A 15,739-nucleotide genomic window follows, 5' to 3' on the forward strand; every position below is an offset into this window, starting at 1 on the left:
GCAGTTAGTGTCAGCATCAGTTACACCAGCTGAAGGCACATCCTCTTCAGAGAGGGGAATCAGGGCACAAATATGAACATATCTACCCCTTGTTCTGGGTTCTGGTTGGTTGGTTTTTGGGTTGGGGTTTGGTTTTTTTTTTTGGTATCAGATAAAGCAAGGTCAGATGAACTCAAGATCCCTAATAACCTTGTTGATATATTTCTCTTGCTAAAATTAGGCTTTTTTTCTGCCCAGGGTATCAACAGTGCAGTTTCACATGTGTGAGAATCACAAGGATGCAAGTTCTGAATGACCAACGGAGGCTGCATCTGGACAAAGACAGCACTGTCAACCTCAGACAACAAAGCCCAGTCCAGCACCATTGGTTTCATACAAAGCATCTTTGAAGCATGCTGCTTTCATGCCACCAAGCTCTAAGGTTAAGACTAAGGAAGGTTTCATGCACTCGCTCCTCAGCTGGTCCCAGAATCACACACAACTAACAGAGTACATCCTGAAAATCACAGCCAGCTGCCACTCAGCACAGCTGCTAGAGAAAGTTAGAGAAGTACACAAATAGCACTTCCATTAAAACAGGGAGAAAATTGCCCAGGTAAATCTATCCAGTGACTGACTACCCACGGCAAACTTAACTGCAACTGCCAGGAGAAACCCATGTTTCTGTTCCCTGTAAACAGAACCTCCACAATTTCTGTCAATGATCTCCCAGAAAAAAAAGGAAAGAAAAAAAAAAAAAGAACACAAGGATTTGCTATGAAATGTCAGGTGGTGACTCCAAGAAGATAAAGTGAAACAATGAACTCTTCAAAGAACAAATGGGTTTCTACCCGAGTCTCTGGGAATCATCAAAGGGAGAGCAGGATCACACTGAAAAAACTCACTCTGAGAATAAGAGTCATCTCAACTATCTCAGTCAGCCCGGGGAGGTCATTTTAACTTTATTCTCAGGGTGCAAAGTCTCTTTGAAGAGTGAAATAAAGCCTTAACTTGGTTTAGGAGATTACGGAAGGCTTGCACCTAATCTGCTCCCCATTGCAACAGCACTAAAATCTCTCATTTGAGGGATTCATCATTATCCTAAGTTCCTTACAATAGGAATTTGCTTCTATTAACAAAATACTTGCAGGTGTTGCCTAGGTCTCGCTTATCGGATTAGATCTCTGTTAACTCTTCACATAAATGATCACAGTTCACTTCAAGGCGAATCTCAGTAATATTTCTGGCATTTTTGTATGTAAACAAGTTGTTTTCAAGCTCTGAATTGGCAAAATACAACAAATGCACAGCCAGATTTCCATTTGCCAAACCAGTTTGATCTGTAAATAAGAAATGGGAAAAACAGCACCTAGACTTAAAGCAAAGTTACCAGAACTTGTGCCTTGCAGCAAATCTAGCAACTGGTGGCTATAAAGTAAAGAAGTTGGGCTTCAGAGAAGTCCCTTCCTTTGTTTCCCTCCACTAAGTAAGAACAGAAGCCAAGTGATCCCTGGAGAAGCTGGAGACTGGAGCTTCAGAAATTAAGTATATATTTGACCTCTCCGCTGGAAAAAGAAGAAGAAGTTTTGTTTCAGTTTCCCTGAAGCAATAAGATTGCAAGAATATCCTTTGCATAAACCGTTTCTGCTTAGAGCTGTTAGTGCAAGACGCAAATCTTCAATTTAACGCGTTAAAAAGCCCTCCAGAATTCGAGTCACTGTTCCACTTCGAGCATCCATCAGCCGAGGTAACTACAATAGGACACATTTCCTTGTGTTCTTCTTTGTCACAGGATAAAGAACCGCACGCACAGCTTCAGCAAACACCTCCCGAACGCCCTCCTGATTCAACGCTGAGCACTCCAAATATTTGACCGCTCCAATCTGTTTAGCCAGCGAAGTCCCCTGTTGTGGGGTAGTGGGAGCCAAGCTTTGCTCTTTTAACTTTTTAACTGTTTCCAGGTCGTTTCTCAAGTCTCTCTTCGTGCCCACTAAAAGAATGGGAACGTTGGGACAGTGGTGAGAAACTTCAGGATGCCACTTGTGCCTCACGTTCGCGTAGGAGGACGGGCTGCCGATGGAGAAACAGATGACAAACACATTGGTTTGAGGATACGAGAGCGTGCGCAGACGGTCGTATTCCTCCTGGCCTGCAGTGTCCCAGAGGTTCAGGCTAACCGTCCGGCCATCCACAGTCATTTGGGCACTGTAGTTGTCAAACACAGTGGGGATGTACTCTTCTGGGAAGGCATTGGTGGTATAGCTGATGAGGAGGCAAGTTTTTCCCACAGCGCCATCGCCAACAACAACGCACTTTATCGTCTGCATTCTTCACCCAGTCACAGAGTCCTGCACAAAGCAAGAAGACAAGTCAGGAGAAGCACTGCACGAAAGTCATGTTAAAGAGATGCTTTCGCAAGTGCTTTTAACATCACTGACAACTTCTTATCGCAGCAGACACGCTCAGTGCCTCGGAAGCCATAATGAAGAGCTTGGAGGCCAGGAAGACGATAGCGAAACAGAGATGCAACAAGTTGAAAGCTCTGTGACAACTGGCTGCTTTCCAACCACAGAAGTACAAATTAGCCAAATTCCCACAGCCCTGCCTTACGAGCAGACAGTTTCCCACAGGCAAAAGAGACAAGGCCTTGGGAAGTACCTGCAAGCAGAAAAGGAGCGTGGCCTCAGGCCCTGTAACAACATACCCTCTTGCTGCTGGGAAGCCCATCCACACACACTCTACATTCACACTTCCTGCCTACATACTCGACTTCCAGTCAGTTTATCACAAAGAAAAGTCCAAAAACGGTGGAGTAAGCCAAGACAACAGTTGCTGGGCTGCACTGTTGCTGTTTACTCCAGTAATTCACTCAACTCACAATCAATCAGACCTCGAGTAACTGCATTATTCAGGATGAGAAGTTCACACAATAGCATGCACAAGAAAAGCTGGTTTTTGAAACGTAACAAGAAATGGTATCCAGATTAGTATACATCAAGAATTTTTCCAAAGAAGCCAAGAACAGATTATTCTCTCTAATTGGTGACAGAACAAGCAGAACTTAATAGGCTTGAAGTAAAATAAAGAAAGCTTATATGGAGCATTAGAAAAAACACATTGTGGAAAAGACCAGCGACCAAACAGCCTTCCTGGGCAGGCTGTGGAGATGTTTCTTGAGATACTTATCCCTTAAAGGCTTTCTTATCTTGTTTCTGATATGTGAAGAGTAAGTTTCACCACTGAATGCATGCAGCCCAAACCTCAATTCATTGTAGGCACTTCTTACAGGAACTTTCAGGTACTTGTTCCACAGTGCTTATGAACACCTACAAGCACAGTCCTTTGCTGCACATTTCTGTGCTGGAGCTTCCACTGCTCGCCTGAGCAAGAAAGAACTTGCATCTGCCTTCTCACCCAAATGCCTCTGGGGGTACTATCAGTAATCCCAGCACACAACCTGCACTAAATATGTTGCTTCAAACAAACAAACAGTGGGAGGAAATATATTGCACGTTCCAGCAAAATCACAGCTCCAACAGCATCCACACAGCGCAGGGAATGTGCGAAAATAAGCAAGTCAAGTACTTCACTAATAAAAAAAATAATCACAAAATTCCTTCCCTCCAACCTCCCCTTCAAGGCCATTCAAACAAATCAACAGCTTGTGACTATTAAATCTAGCTTTGTCCCTTCTGACACAGCCTGTACCTATATACTGCTATCTTCCCACTGGGAGCACACACGATTCCTCTGTGCTAGCTGGAAATAAACTGCCTTAAGCTTTGGCACTGCAACAGGCAACTCTGGAGAGTGATGCTGACTTTGGTTACCACAACACACAGTGCTTAGGGAGGTATCAATGTGTACATACTTGCTATTCAAAAAGCAATTGGCTGTGGGAAGCAGCACAGAAACCTTGCACCAGAAAGGCTCAGCGGGATACGTGATGGGACTGGAAGAAACAAGCAGGAGGAAGACATGGAAGCAGTTTTTCCTTTTTGAAAATGGCAGGAATGAAACTCCTAAAACATCATCAAATTACCTGAAATGCAATCTGGCAGGTACTTCTATGCTTTGGAAGAAAAGCACACGTGTGCATTTCATCAGACATCAAAAACATTGGTCACCCCACTTCAAGGCTACAGTCAAAAGTAAAGAAATACACACACAATTTGAAATAGTGAAGGTAATCAGTGAGAAGAACAGCACTGACCAGCAAGAGCCAACAGCAGGACCACATATATTATTCCCAGTCAGCTGCACCAAGATTTTCATTTAACGGGGCTAGAAGAAAGAAAGGAAAATCTGCCAAATTAGAGGCTTTAAAACATTCACTGCATTTTGCAAAACCCAAGGTAAAAACTCTATTAAAAATACAAGTGCTGTAAGCATTACAAATTCAACACTTTTAGCACGTTACCACGAATAGGACGAATGCTGCTCCCAGCACTGAGGGCCCAAGCCTTGTGCAGCTGCGAAGAGAGGAGTGCATCTGAATGTGCTGCTGTGCCCAACCACGCAGCTGCAGCCCACTGGCCTCATTCAGCTTCCGTTCCCCCTCGAGGGCAGACCACAACCTGCTCTGACACACTGGTCACCATCCCAGCCCTCACACATCCCCAGGGCCGCGTCCCTGCCCAGCAGGCAGAAAGGCTGAGCAGTGCTGCCACCCGCTGTGCCGAGCTGAACCGGCAGCTCTGGTGCGGCCGAGGCAATGGGGGAAAAGAAGCACAGAGCAGAGGAGCCCCATCGCTGCTATTGCTCTTTTTGAAATGCAACCCACGAGCTCCCCCGAGGGCTCTCCTCTCAATTGTCACACAGATCTCACAGGAAGGCAGGGCAGCCCAGCATTGCATCACGACCTGCCCGCAGCGTACAGCGATGCTGCAGAGGCTCACTGCACCACTGGTGAGACACAGCGTAGGCAGTTTCACCTACTGGTGCACCATAAGGTCACATCACCTCATGCTGTCGTTACATAGAACAGCTTCATTCAATCTCATTTCAAATGTTCTCCAAGTCCAAGATTATTTTTGTTGGGTCTTTATTTAAGAGGTGATTGGAGCTTTCAGTTTGGAACACAGCGGTAAGGTAACCAAAAAGCTGGGAGGATGAATGCTCTTACTGCATTCATATCTTGAATTATCTGACTGGAGCTTCAATTTTAGGAGAGCAACAGTTGGAACAGGAAGCAACTCCATGCAAATGTGCCAAAGCACCGGGCTAAGTATGAATTACACAAAGATGATTAAAGAACCTGTGGGCTCTTAAGTATGCGTCCCTGCAGGGCTCCTTTCAAGCCCTCTTAGCTGAAAGGAATCGTGTGTGGCATTTGCAGACAGAGAAACAAACCCAGGCCAAGGTAGAGGAATTAGCAGTGAAATACTGAATTCAGAGAAATTAACCAAAAGAAAATGCAGAAGGCAGCTGACAGCCTGAGAAAGCTGCAGGCTGTGAGCAGGTGTAGTGAGAGTGAAATTCCACGTACAGTGGGTAAAAAAGGAGAACTGAAAAGAAAAAGAAAAGGGGGGGGGAAATACAGATGAACACATCAAAAGCAAGGCTCAGAATAAGGCTCAATATAGAAATAGAAAGGCACAAGCTTCAAAGTGAAGTTTAAAGGTTACTTGGCAAGGGAAAGGAGTCAACAGAAAGTCCAAAGCAGTGAGAGAAGTAATTCTGGTTGCTTCACCGTGCCAGAGAACGCACCTTGATTACAGCTTAGGCAGGAGATCATCAGAACATGAGGAGTCCTAACAGTTATGGCAGAACGGGAATCATTTTGAAGGAATCAAGAAAACAAACATAAAATCCAGCACCCCACAAAGCAGCGCTGCACAAAAGCACACAGCTGAGTTCTTTCTTCCTTCTTCATCAGTCTCCCCCAGTTTCCAACCTGGCATTCCAGTTCAGGTTAGTTTTCTTCTCAGAGGATACAGCAAAGCTGTGCTGTGTGTCTGCACACCTGGTGCCTCCTTTGGAATGTGCAAGATCTCAATCTGCGTGTTGAGGCATTGTCTGCAGAGCTGTTCTGACCTCATTCCACATTCTCTGCCGTCCTCAGTGAGGACAGCTCTGCTCCTCCACGTCCCCACAGCCACCATAAGCAACATCACTCAACTCCTCCGTGCTACATCAAAACGTTGCTGAGGGAAAGAAACAACTTCTAGACCTTCTCTTCAGTACTTCTGAAAGAAATTCCCTCTCCGCTGAGAGAAGGGAGAAAAAATAAATGACAAAAGACAGTAAAGAAGAACCTGAGCTCTTCTGGGAGTTTCTAGACTCACGGTTTTTTGTAATACTTCCTGCACTTTGAAAAATTCTCGGAATGGGGAACTGTTTCGTAGCAGGATGTCTCTGCCCTCGCTGCCTTAATGCTGAATGCCTCTTCTGGGTGGATTTAACTTTGATCATTGCCCTTTGATAACCTCATTTTCATAGAGCTTGTCAGGTCTTCAGCTTCTCTTTTCAGTTTAGACGGGCCCTACTTTGGCCAAACCACGTGCAGAAGAAGCACTGGGAGCGCAGCAGAAGTCGCCTGCCCTGAGCTGCTTTGTTCTGTTCAGCCACCACCTTTGTTCAATCCCTCCCTGTTTTGCAGCCACACAAGTCTCACACTGTGTTATCAGAAGCAAGCAGAAGTCCAGAAATCTAAACAACTTAATTGCTCATCTTCCAGTAACACAAACTAGATCGGAGATGATTCATGCTGTCCATGGGAGAAATCAGGGAGAACCTTTCAGCAGCAAACTGGGAGGACGAGGCAGTTTGAAACTACATCCTACCACCCTCACCCATGCAAAGGAGTCTGTAGGATTTCTGATCTGTGTGACTTAGCCACCCGCTCTGACAGGACGGATAAAGGGGCTTTCAGCAGCCTAATCAAGGCTGTGTTCCTATTCCATAACAGCTCAGTTTACTCTCCATTGTTTTAGGCAAGCGCCAAACAAGTGGACAAGTGCCAAACTTCCAGCGTGCGTGCCAAGAAAGAGTGAAAAAAAGGCTAAATAGGAGATCTCATCCCTAATGCCCCCACCACTGCTTCAGCAATGAATGACCTACTTGGACTTCTGAATGCCTTTCAAAGTTGTCACGCTGCTTTCTGTCCTCCCATTTACCTGGCCACTCAACACAGCAGCCAGAGCAGAAACAGAGAGGGGAAAACGTGAAGCAGGCGAGGATTTCAGCAGCGCAGCGGGAGCCTGCAGCCCACGAGCCTCTTCTGTGCACAGCAGGACCAAGGGAGCTTGCTTTCTGCAGCTTTCCACCTTCAGGTTCAGTCCCATGCACACACTGCTGGCATCTAACATGAGCAGTTATCACTGTTTCTTCTTTCAGTGCAAAGGCCTTCCTCTTCTTTATACACACACAGGTTTCAAAACCAAAAGAAACTACTCAAACCCTCCCATGTAACGTTTTGAAGATTAATGCCCCTGTCAAATTGGGGTGGAATCGGATTATCTGCTGTTTGTTTGTTTTCCAGGGATGAGATACAAGCTTTGCAATCAGCATTTCTTAGGGAACTGTGGAGAAAACTTTGTAACCTTGTTCCACAGGAGCTGTTTGAGCGCCTCAAGCACACAAATCTCAATACATCAGTACCCTTACAACACAAATTTTACGGGCACATGGCATGAGCAACCAAATGTCAACAAGCTTAAGTTCCTCGTAGCCAAGATTGCAGTTCATTAGAAAGAAGCCAATAAAACAGCTGCACAGCTGTGAAATAACACTGTGCTGAGGTGCAGCTGTACAGGAACTCCAAACCAGAACATCTGTAGATATCTAAATCCCCACTACATGAAAACAAAAACGTATGCTGCCGTAATCAGGAGCTGCAGGGTATTAAAAATGGTTTTCCTCCTACAGCCACATACAAAAGCATGGATTTGTCACACGTGCCTTTCAGAATGTATTTAAACACGTACGAGTGATGTGCTTCATGATAAAAGGTGTATGATCAGGACTGCTGGCTTCACACAGCTCAGGAGAAGTGAGCTGGTCCTTTCCACCCTCTGCAGATGTGTTCATTACAGATGGCTTAAAAAATAAAGAGCAAAAGGCCTCAGAGACCACCTGGGTGAGGAGAACCGACCACACTGCTGGATAAGGAACACATCCAGTTACAGCTTCCCTCATTTTCATTTGAGGTGGGGGAAAAACAAACAACAGCAACACTGTCTGCTTTCCTATCATCTTTTGTCACCTGGCGTTCAATGACAGAGCATAAACATTTTATTTTGAAGAAAAGTTGGAAGAAAGCCACTGCTTTCTGTATCAGAGGGCAAATGCGTCCACTGGGAAAACCTGGCCTTTTTCCTTAAAAAAAGCCACTCGCACCTCCTTGATTCCCTTTTGTTTTCTCTGTTTCTCCTCCTCCTCCACCCTCAAATTTCACAGGGAAGTAAAACAAACAAACAAAATGGCCTTGCTCAATCAGCAGTAGCCTTCAGAAGCCTCTTTAAATAGCCTTGATACAACTAAGACACAAGTTAAAGCACACAGCACGCGTGTGTTTGATCATGGCTACAGTATTGCAGTACCTGCCACTCGTTTGCATCAGCTGCTGTGCTTCTAAACAGGCAGCAGAGGTTCTAAGTGACAAAGGAAGCTCTCAGCCATCCATCAGACCTACACAATTAGGTCTGCAAAGCAAAGATAGAAAAGACTCCTCCTGCAGACGTGAAACTTCTCTAACACACGGCCTGAAACAGCACGACAACATTCAGCACTGTGGAAGAACCACCATCTCATCACACAAGCAAATCAAACTGCACGTTCGCTTTCTTCTCACTAATTGCAAACCACAGACTTCATTCCAACATCTCCATAAGATTCCGCTGACAGAGAATACTTCAAAGCTTCTGTTTTGAATGGAAAAGCCAAAATGACAAATCATGCCTCCCAGCCATAAGTTCTCTACGGAAAGCTGAGCATACGTGAACAGTGACAAACCAGGCAGTGCTGGTCTTCGTGCCCAGCACTGACTGCATGGCAGAGAAGAGGACTTGAGGCACTTCGAGCCATGGTTGATCCCAGCACTCAGTGAGGCAGGCACAGGGAGCACAGGATGCACGCAGCAAGCAGAGGGCACACAGAAACGGAGAGCAGCACGTAAAGACCGTGGGTTACGAGCTAAAGATTGAGTTACGCTCACCACAGAGAGCTCCTTTGTCGGGACAATACCTGAAAGCGGCCAGCGCTCCGTGCCGGCAGGGCGCGTCGAGGCCGCGCTTCCCTCCCGCTTCGAGCTCCTCGCGGGGCCGCAACGCCGCCGGTCGTTGCGAAGGGACCGAAATTCAGCTCAGCTCCGGGGCCCTGCGAAGGAACGGCCCGCAATCGGCGGCGATGAGCGCGGCGCGGCCCCGCGGAAAGCGGGGAAAAGCGGCGGAGCGGAGCGGCGCGGTGCAGCCGCACTTCCTGCGCACCGCCGGGCAGGAAACCGGGCCGGAGGCTGCGAGCGGCTCCGAAACACCGCAGCTCCGTCCGCTTCCCCTCCTCGCAAACCCCCCGCTTTAAGCGATTCGCCCCCCGGCCCGCAGCCCGCTCCCCCCCCTCCCCAGCCCTGCATTTCGGAGCCGCTCCCGCCGCCCTTCAGCCGGCGCCGCCCCGACGAACGGCCAGCCCCGCGGTGACAGCGGCCGCCTCCCGCCCTCCTTCCTTCCCCGCGGCCACGAGGTAAAACGGCCGCGAAACGTCGCCCCGAAAGCCCCGCTCCCCACCCCGCCTGCCGCGGGCCGCTCCTTCAGAGCCCCACGGCGACGAACGGACGAACGGAAGCGCCGCGCGGCCGCGCCACTCCCCGCTCACCTCACGCGCCGCCGGCGGCCGCTGCTCCCGGGGCGGCGAACCCGCGAACCGGCCGCACCCCGCCGCGCGCATGCGCAACGCGCAAGCGCAACGTTACGCCGGCGGGTCCGCAAGGGGGCGCTCGATACGAGATGAGGACGCTCTGGCTGAGCGGCGTCGTCTCGATGGCTCCGGGGATGGGGAAAGGGGGGGAGGGAGGAGGAGGGAAACAGCCCTCGATCTCAGTGGTGTCGCGGCGCGGCTCCGCTTTGTGCTTTTATTTCTCGTCCCTTGTGACCGCTATGGGCTGCTCAGGGCTCTGTCTGCTCCTGCAGAGCTCTCGCCAAAGCGCCTCTGCAGCGCCGCGCTGTTGGCTGCTTCCATCTCTTCGTCCTCCTCCTCTGACCAGCTCAGGCTGTCATCCGAGTCCTCCTCGGGCTCCTCCGTGCTCGCTGCCGCCTTCTCCGGCTCGTCCTGAGCGCAGGCCTTGCTCTGGGGATGCTCCAGCCTGGCCCAGGCCCCGGGGCTGGCCTTACGCAGCGTGATCTCCACCTTGGAGGGGACCATGCTCACAAAGCTCTTCTCTGTTTCGACGACCTGGAGAGAGGGCAGAGTGTGGGGAGACAAGGGCTGGCAGCACTCAGCTGTCCGTCCTCCTTTCACGGCGTGAGCCCTGCAACGGCAGCAAAGGGGAGAGCGGGCAGAGCAGGAGCAGAGCCAGCGTCTGGCTGAGCCTCGCCGTGCCATACCTCAACGGTGTGGGTGCCAGGCTCCCTCACAGCCCTCTGCTGTGAGACACTGGCAGCTCTGCGGCCAGCAGGACAACCGCTGCAACAACGGGCAGCGAGCAGCAGGAACAAAAGCAAGGAGGGTACATGCACACTGCTGAGCCTCGCTGCTCCTCTGCAGCCAGGAAGAGGCTGAGGGATTGGAAAGTGAGGCTTGCCCTTTGCCTGGCTTCAGAAAACATAGGGACTGAGCCAGATTCGGGGAGAAGCAAATCCAGAATGCCTGCAGAGCCAGCGGCAACGCTCAGCCCTGCGCTCAGTCATGGATCGGGTGGTGCAAACACCAGCAAAGCTCTGCTCACAGCCCCTAGCAGAGCTGGCTACAAATGCCCATACCTGGACATTCTGGCTCCTAGGCAGTGTCAGCAATGAGCCAGCTCTGAGGCAGTGTTGAAAAGAGCAGCCACGGTGCTTCGGGCAGAGCAGCCAGGCGCAGCCCTGACGTGGCTCATGGGGATTGCTACCCGTACAGGATCAATAGAGAAAAGCATAATTTCCCCATCAGCCTTTGCTGCTATAGAAAACTGCAGCTCTGAAGATAAACGAATCCTCTCTGCTGCAACAGCAGCGATGGATCTGTGTTCTCTGCAGGGCTGCAGGAGCTGGCAGCAAATAACACCAAGGGAGGGACTGTGAAATGGCTGTTTGTTCCACAGATACGCCAGCCTGCGCTCGGCAAACAGCAGAGTCCCACGGGTCGCAGTGTTTCTGCATGATAATGCAATTAAAGTCTTCCTCATGCTGCATGCACAGGAAGGACTGTGAAGAATTTGTAGCAGCAACCATTTTGCTGCTTTTTCAGAAGTCTGAGACGACACAGGGAATAATGTTCTTTACTGAGAGCCTGTGTTTGGGGCTGCAAATCTTCTCCAACAGCACAGACTGCAGATTTCTGAACAGGGAAATCAAAGTAAACAGGATCTTACCCCCCAGAGATCAAGTTCTGCCTGGAAAATCTTATTCCCTTCGAAGATGACGTGAGCTTCAAGCTGAAAGATCAACAAAAAATCATCTTAGTGGGCAGCATAGCAACTTCCAGAGCTGTTCCCCGGACAGTGCAGCTGCCTTCCAGCACCGTAATGCCTCCCACATCCCAGCTGCAGCCTAACAGTCTGCTGATCCCTTCAACAGCTGACTCTCACCCCCATCCCTATGGCATGGATGCACCCCTGCCACCAACCCAAGGAGCGTTGGGAGCGCCGACCCCAGCTGTCGACCAAACAGGGATTGAAAAGCACCAGCAACCCACCCAGCTCTTGGCTCATCAGCATGGGTGCCATGAAAGGCAGGGCACGCTGTGTGCCCCGGCCGGCTCTCTCAGCCCCACTCACCACAGTGCGGTTGGCCTTCACACTGCTGAGGGTGGGCAGAGGGTTCTTGCCGTAGATTGTCACCACCACTTGGCTGCTGGTTTGGTGCCAGTCCTGCCTGCATGACACCGCCTTCTTATCCTGCCAGGGAGAGAAGCTGATGGTGCAATAGACAGCAGAGGGGATGTTTGTGCTGAAGGATGCTCTGTCAGTGACTGATTTGCAGAGTGCTGGCTGAGGGCGGTGTCAGAGCACGAGCAAACCGTGCATCTGGGGCATGTTTTCAATGGGAGGTGGTTCATGTGAGGGTGGGCAGCCTCTGCCAGACTGCACTGTGAACATGGAGCATCTGTGATGTGCTTGGGGTTGCTCCAGAAGTGTAAAGACCAGAGGCATCCTCTTGTTCTGGAGTCACTCTGCAATGCCCAAGCTCACATCAGGAGCAGGCACCGTGCACATCCAGGAAGCTTGGTCTGGAGGGCAACAGGGGGAACATCATTGGATGTAGGTGATGCCAACACACTGAGTTTGTGGCCCAACTGCTCACCTTTCTCCCACAGGAGCTTTGGCCCCATCAGGCATTTCTGAGCATCACCAGGCAACAGGGCCTGCTGCAGCCACCACCACGGCAACCAAAGGAACAGCGGGGAGGAATCCCAGCCTCTCACTCAGGTAACAATTTGCACTAAACATTTGCACTACAACATCACAATTAATTCACTGTGCTGGGACAACAAATGACTCCCTGTTAAAGCAGCCTCTCTTGCATCCCCAGCATGTTTTCTGCCCGGGACAGAGAACATCCTGAGCTCTGAGGAGGGCGCAGAGGAACGTGGTGCTCTTTCAAAGATATCCTTGGCTGTTTTGTTGCAATTTTCCCAGCTCCAGCCTGGTGCCAGCCGAGGGAAGCTCTCACACACACACACAGCTGTGAATTGGCACCTTCCCCCCATCACCCTGCCACAGCACCCAATCGCTGTGTGGATGAGGTCCCTCCTGTGAAGCAGCTGCAGAGAGAAGGCTTCACAATCAACAACTGCAGCCGTTTGCAGACATCCGCCAAAACTTTTGGGGGATTTTTGCAGGGCTTTTCCTGTGCTCGGCTGCCTGTTCCTGTGCAGCAGTACTGTAGGCTGCACTGAAGCAGGGGCAGAGGCAGCCCTCCTCCAGCTTCCTATCGCACGCATGCCGTGGGCATGAGAGCTGACAGGTTGTGTGAATGAAGAGGCAGTGTTTTAAACAACAGATGAGTGAAGATTACGCATTCAAACCCCGATCCAGTCATCCGTGGGCAATTATGATAATTAAGAGAATTAGATGTTAACGCGGAAAGGGGGAAAGATCACACCTGAAGTGCCAATGAAGGGCTCTTCCCCCACCAGCCACCTGCCCAAGAGCTCCCCTACTTCTTTCCCATCCCTTACCGCCTTTCCCATCCAGCAGTGCCGCCCCGTGCTGCAGCCCGGCTGCTCCAGGAAGGCACTGAAGTCCGTCGTTCTGATCCCACAGCAGCTCCAGTACTTCATCCTGGGGGGAGCAGGGCTGGCTGAGCGCAGAGCCAGAGCCCACAGGGACAGCACTGCGCAGGTCACTCCCAGCCTGTGGCAGGGTGAGCTTGCTTCCCATCAAAGGACGGTTTCTTACCCCTCGTGGAAGACGGGAACACCAGGGTGGAAAGTACAAACCTCTGTGTTGCTCTCTGGGCCCTGGTAGATCTGTGGGCAAAAAGCAGAGGCAGCCCTTGGCTGTGCCTCCAGCATGGCACGGCAGTACAGCTGGGCTTCTGCCCATTCCTGTGGTGGTGCCCACTGTCACCCCTTCACCACAGTGTGGCATCTGAGAGGACCACGGCTGGTGCCAATCCCTGCTCCGTGCCAACAGCATCCAGCTTCTGCTGGGTCTCATCCCCACTGCAACACCCCCGCCATGCCACCTCCCCACACAGAACAGGGCTGTCCAGCATCTGGCTGCTTTGGTCACTGCAGAAGACTGCTCTCATCACCCCTAAGGATGAGAGGGATGCTCATCTGTCCTGCCCCTTCTCTTTCCCACTGTGTCAATCCCATGTCCCTCTCTGCTTCTTTCCAAGCATGCTGGCCTCCCTGTAGCACAAGCTTTGATGCTTCAGACCATCCCACATGGGGCGGCTTCAGGGCAAGACAGAACATGGGCTATGCTTCAGGAATTAAAAGCAGGCAGCAGTTATTCCATCCCCATTGTCAGAACAAAGGTCCTGAATACGTGCTGTACACCATTGCAAGCAATTAGCAGAAGTGGAACGCGGGTGTACCACTAATCCAGGAATTCAGATGCCTCTGGGAGGAACGTGGCCTGAAGTCAGCAGGGGCAGCCACCTCCCCCTGCCCAGCAACCTGCCCTGCACACAGGGAAGGGGAGCAGCACAGCACAGTGATGCTGGATACTCACCGCCTTGCAGGCTGCGTTCTTGCAGGTGGTGCCAGCTCTCACCTGGGCAGCCGCCTCCCCTGCGAGGACAGCACAGCTTTGCTCAGGGACACACAGCACGCCCCGAGCCCTCCCTGCAGCCCCTGCTCCAGGCTTGGTAGGAAAGACCTGCTGATGGCCGTCAGCTCATCGCTACCTGCACAGTCGCCCTTGGGCTCCTTCTTGTTGGGAGACAGGCTCAGTTTCTCCAGTGCTTGCTCGAGAGATCTGGATACTTTGATTGGCAGCAGTTGCCGTGGCTCATCAGAGCTGGAAAACAACAGCAACAGAGGATGAGTGGGTGTTTGTTTTTTCCCATGTAAGTGTTGCTGCCTTTCCCCAGGAAGCAGGCAGGGCAATGCACGTGCACAAGCAGCGGTATGGCCTGGCTGTACTGTCTGCTCAGCCTCCCTCACCTTGGTCTTTCCCGCTGCATCTTCTCGGCTGATTTTGGTCCTTGGACGATGATCTCTGCCATCGGGTTGGCCTTTGGCTTGTCTGAGGTCTCTTCCTGGGAAGGCTCAGGAGGCTTCTCCTTGCTGTGGAACCCCTTTGTGCATCCCTGAGCAGCAGAGACAAGCCTGATGTCTGCTTTACCCTTTCTAACCTGCTCCCAAATCCCATCTCTGACCTGGTGTCTCTGTGTCTTGCAGAGACCCTACACGAGGGCGGGGGTGTCTGCAGGGATTCCCGGGTGACAACCCCATGTGCAGTTTCACCAGGACCACCACAGGAAGGCCTCAGCTCCGTCACGCTGCAGCCAAGTGGCAGCAGGAGCCTCCTGCCCTTTCCTGGGTCTCCTCTTGCCCCCAGCACTGCTCAGACCCACAGCTGTGCCGGCACGAGGGGAAGTGCTGCGTGGAGGGGAGGTCCCAGCTGCTGTGCCACCACTCTTCAGGAGGCAGCACCCAGGAGCAGACAAGAAAACCCAGTCCAGGAGGCATCCAGCGTGAGCCACTCACCGGAATGGAGAGGAACTCAGAGAAGTCTGTTGTGCGCTTCTTGCAGCAAGACCAGCCCTGGGCACCGGGAGAAGACAAAACGGTTGGGGTGGATGATCCTGCTGGGCACAAAGTCCCAACCTGCAGCTGCAGTCCTGCTCACCTTCAGGGCATCGTGGAAGATGGGGACGCCCGGGTGATACAGGCAGGAATCTGAAGAGAGGAAAGCACGCAGAGCCTTTTGTGAAGGGCAGTCCTGCCTGCGAGCTGCCTGTGCTGTCCGACAGCTCCTGAGCTGCCTCCTGTCCCCTGGCAGGCACGAGGCCGGCACACAGCAGCAGCTGAGGCTGCAGAGCAGGAACACATCAGGCACTCCAGCACACCTCAGTGTGAGGCAGAGGAACGTACTCACCCTCGGAGTTGTGCTCAGGATCAAACCTCTGCCCGCAGCCCTTGTTGTAGCACAGCAGCGCCATGGCTCAGGCAG

At 51.3% G+C, this 15,739-nt stretch overlaps 2 protein-coding genes across 7 annotated transcripts; both read right to left on the bottom strand.

Moving 5' to 3' along the window:
* Positions 1–921: 921 nt before the first annotated feature.
* On the bottom strand, positions 922–9,829 carry RHOG (ras homolog family member G). Of its 6 annotated transcripts, none has more exons than XM_042824806.1 (3): positions 9,137–9,231; positions 4,193–4,263; positions 922–2,327 (listed from the first exon to the last, which is right to left on the bottom strand). In XM_042824806.1, exon 3 carries the CDS (start codon positions 2,304–2,306, stop codon positions 1,731–1,733), a length of 576 nt encoding a protein of 191 aa, XP_042680740.1. In that variant the 5' UTR covers positions 2,307–2,327; positions 4,193–4,263; positions 9,137–9,231; the 3' UTR covers positions 922–1,730. The 6 variants fall into 6 exon arrangements, with proteins under 6 accessions (XP_042680740.1, XP_042680742.1, XP_042680743.1 ...); XM_042824808.1 differs by having other exon boundaries at positions 9,166–9,224; XM_042824809.1 differs by lacking the exons at positions 4,193–4,263; positions 9,137–9,231 and adding an exon at positions 9,790–9,829.
* A 188-nt stretch (positions 9,830–10,017) lies between these two features.
* ITGB1BP2 (integrin subunit beta 1 binding protein 2) lies at positions 10,018–15,728 on the bottom strand. The gene is made up of 11 exons (XM_042825237.1): positions 15,665–15,728; positions 15,416–15,465; positions 15,274–15,330; positions 14,728–14,873; positions 14,469–14,581; positions 14,294–14,352; positions 13,511–13,581; positions 13,291–13,393; positions 11,888–12,007; positions 11,483–11,545; positions 10,018–10,365 (listed from the first exon to the last, which is right to left on the bottom strand). Exons 1-11 carry the CDS (start codon positions 15,726–15,728, stop codon positions 10,069–10,071), a joined length of 1,143 nt encoding a protein of 380 aa, XP_042681171.1. The 3' UTR covers positions 10,018–10,068.
* Positions 15,729–15,739: the final 11 nt, after the last annotated feature.

The sequence above is a fragment of the Centrocercus urophasianus genome, unplaced genomic scaffold (assembly GCF_019232065.1).
Source record: "Centrocercus urophasianus isolate 14NV4802_14NV808 unplaced genomic scaffold, USGS_Curo_1.0 seq_24, whole genome shotgun sequence".
NCBI lineage: Eukaryota > Metazoa > Chordata > Aves > Galliformes > Phasianidae > Centrocercus > Centrocercus urophasianus.